The sequence below is a fragment of the Barbatula barbatula genome (genome assembly GCF_947034865.1).
Source record: "Barbatula barbatula genome assembly, contig: scaffold_225, whole genome shotgun sequence".
Classification (NCBI taxonomy): domain Eukaryota; kingdom Metazoa; phylum Chordata; class Actinopteri; order Cypriniformes; family Nemacheilidae; genus Barbatula; species Barbatula barbatula.
In genome coordinates this window covers 1-2,000 of record NW_027636844.1, presented here as the reverse complement: position 1 = coordinate 2,000, position 2,000 = coordinate 1, and the positions used below count along the sequence as shown (strand labels likewise).

At 40.2% G+C, this 2,000-nt stretch overlaps 1 protein-coding gene across 1 annotated transcript; it reads right to left on the bottom strand.

The window, feature by feature from the left end:
* Positions 1 to 1,322: 1,322 nt before the first annotated feature.
* LOC306891011 (metalloprotease TIKI1-like) lies at positions 1,323 to 1,740 on the bottom strand (the record flags this gene model as incomplete). Its single annotated transcript, XM_079488436.1, has 2 exons — positions 1,323 to 1,497; positions 1,594 to 1,740. Coding segments are annotated over 2 exons (322 nt in total), but the record flags the coding sequence as incomplete, so codon positions are not given.
* Between the last annotated feature and the right edge of the window lie 260 nt (positions 1,741 to 2,000).

Below are 2,000 nucleotides of genomic sequence, written 5' to 3'. Positions count from 1 at the left end.
TCAGTACTAACTGATCTGGGATCTGTGCTCATGAACACAATGGAATGCTAATTGCTAACACTGTCTAGCAAACATTTCTTGTTGTTTTAACCCCAAGTAAGTCGTTTATTTCTAATCTTTTCAGCGCTGGTAAATAAACTCTTTACTGGAGTGTGTGTGAGCGTGTGTTTGTGTGTGTGCCTGCCTTCCTTTTTTTGTGTGTGTGCGTAATGTCACAAACTCAATGGATTCCAAATCCTGAATAAAATCTGAGCTTTTCATATAAAGCTTTGGCGACATGCACATAGAAAAGCATGATGAACTTTCATTACGCTTCGTGTTAAACACAGACTTTCATACTTTATGAAGACCATGTAAGCATCAACACAAACACGGCCAATAAATCAATTCATTAACGCTGGAAAACTGTGTGTGTGTTTGATTCAGCGCATGTTTAAAATCACATCAGGATAATCACAATAACAGGAAGTGAACACACACGTCCTCTGATGTACACGTGACCTCAACATGAACCCACAGCACTGAAGACAATACTGGACTGTTGTGAGAAATATTGTTTAATTCTGACGTCAGGTGAGACAATCATCTCATATCATCTGTGTGACTGAATCATTGTCTTTCTGGAAACAGCGTTCTGGATATTTACACTGACGTTCCAGTTGAAACTTTGTTCGTTGATTTCAATAAAAAAACTGATGATCAGACCAGTGAAGATTTCAGACAGATGAGTTTAGTCTCACAACTCAGAATCTAATGTTCCTTTAAAACTCCTTAATGGTTCTAGAAAGAATCCTTCACAGTTAAAAAAGCTCTTTGTAGTGAAAAAGGGGTTTTAGATGATAAATAGGTCAAAAGAAAGCACTGTTGGACTGAATGAATCTTTGGGGAAGCAAAAATCGTTCTTCTATTGTAGCACACAAGAAAGTCACATAAAAAGAGAGATTTTATCTTCATTATACCATTATGTACACACATTATGTCATCACCAAATGTTCTAAATCTAAAAACATTTTTCTTACATGTCAGAAACTATGTTTTCATAACTTAGCAAACCCTTCTTGGAAGATATCTGGTTAGCCGGGGTTGTGTCCCAAACCAATCCTCTTGAAAATAAAGGTGATGCCACAGAAGAACCATTTAGGTTTCATTAAGAATCATCCAGACAAAGGTTCTCTAAAGAACCATCTCTTTTGTGAAGCAGAAAGGTTCTTCAGATGTTAAAGGTGCATTATGTCATCGAAGACTCTTTTCAAGCACCTTTAGTCAGCAAGCGTCCCAACACATGAGGTCACGCTGACCAACAAGCTCTGAAGGGAACTGACCTGCTCCGAAAGCAAAGAAGAAGCTCTTATCCGGGTGTTGATCCAGCAGGCCTTTCACGCGTCTGCCCATCCTCTCATTGCGCTTGTAGATGAGCTCCTGTCTGAAGTACCTGTCAATCTCCTGAGCCGTCACCTGCTCGCTGGCCGGCAGAGTAACATTCTTGAAGTTTGGAACCTAAAGTCACAAATTCAGTCAGATTGAAAGCTTCTTTTCTTCAGATGACATTGTTAGAGATTTGTGTTGAAGGAGAAGCTGGTGTCTGTGTGATACCTGTGAGGTGTCGTGGTTAAACACGATGGAGTTCAGATCTCCACAGTTGTAGTGTTGGATCAGATCTTCGGTGGTGTACGGTAACTCTAAACTTCCGGCCCGGAGACTCTCCTGCTGTAACAGCGTCTGATTCAAAGCAAATATCACCTGAACACACAACACAACAGCAGATTTACTCTCCCGCAGTGCATTATGGGTCTTCACAAGAGTCTTACTGTATATTGTACCCAACCCATAAACCAAAACATTCTGCATTTTTACATTTTCATTTACTTTTATAAGATGTTTTCATCATGAGGACCAAAGAGTGAAGAGCCCACGAGGTCAACACATACTGACATTTACTCCAGATCAGGAAACTTTACCAGCACCACACGCTCGATCTCTCTCTCTCTCTCTCTCTCTCT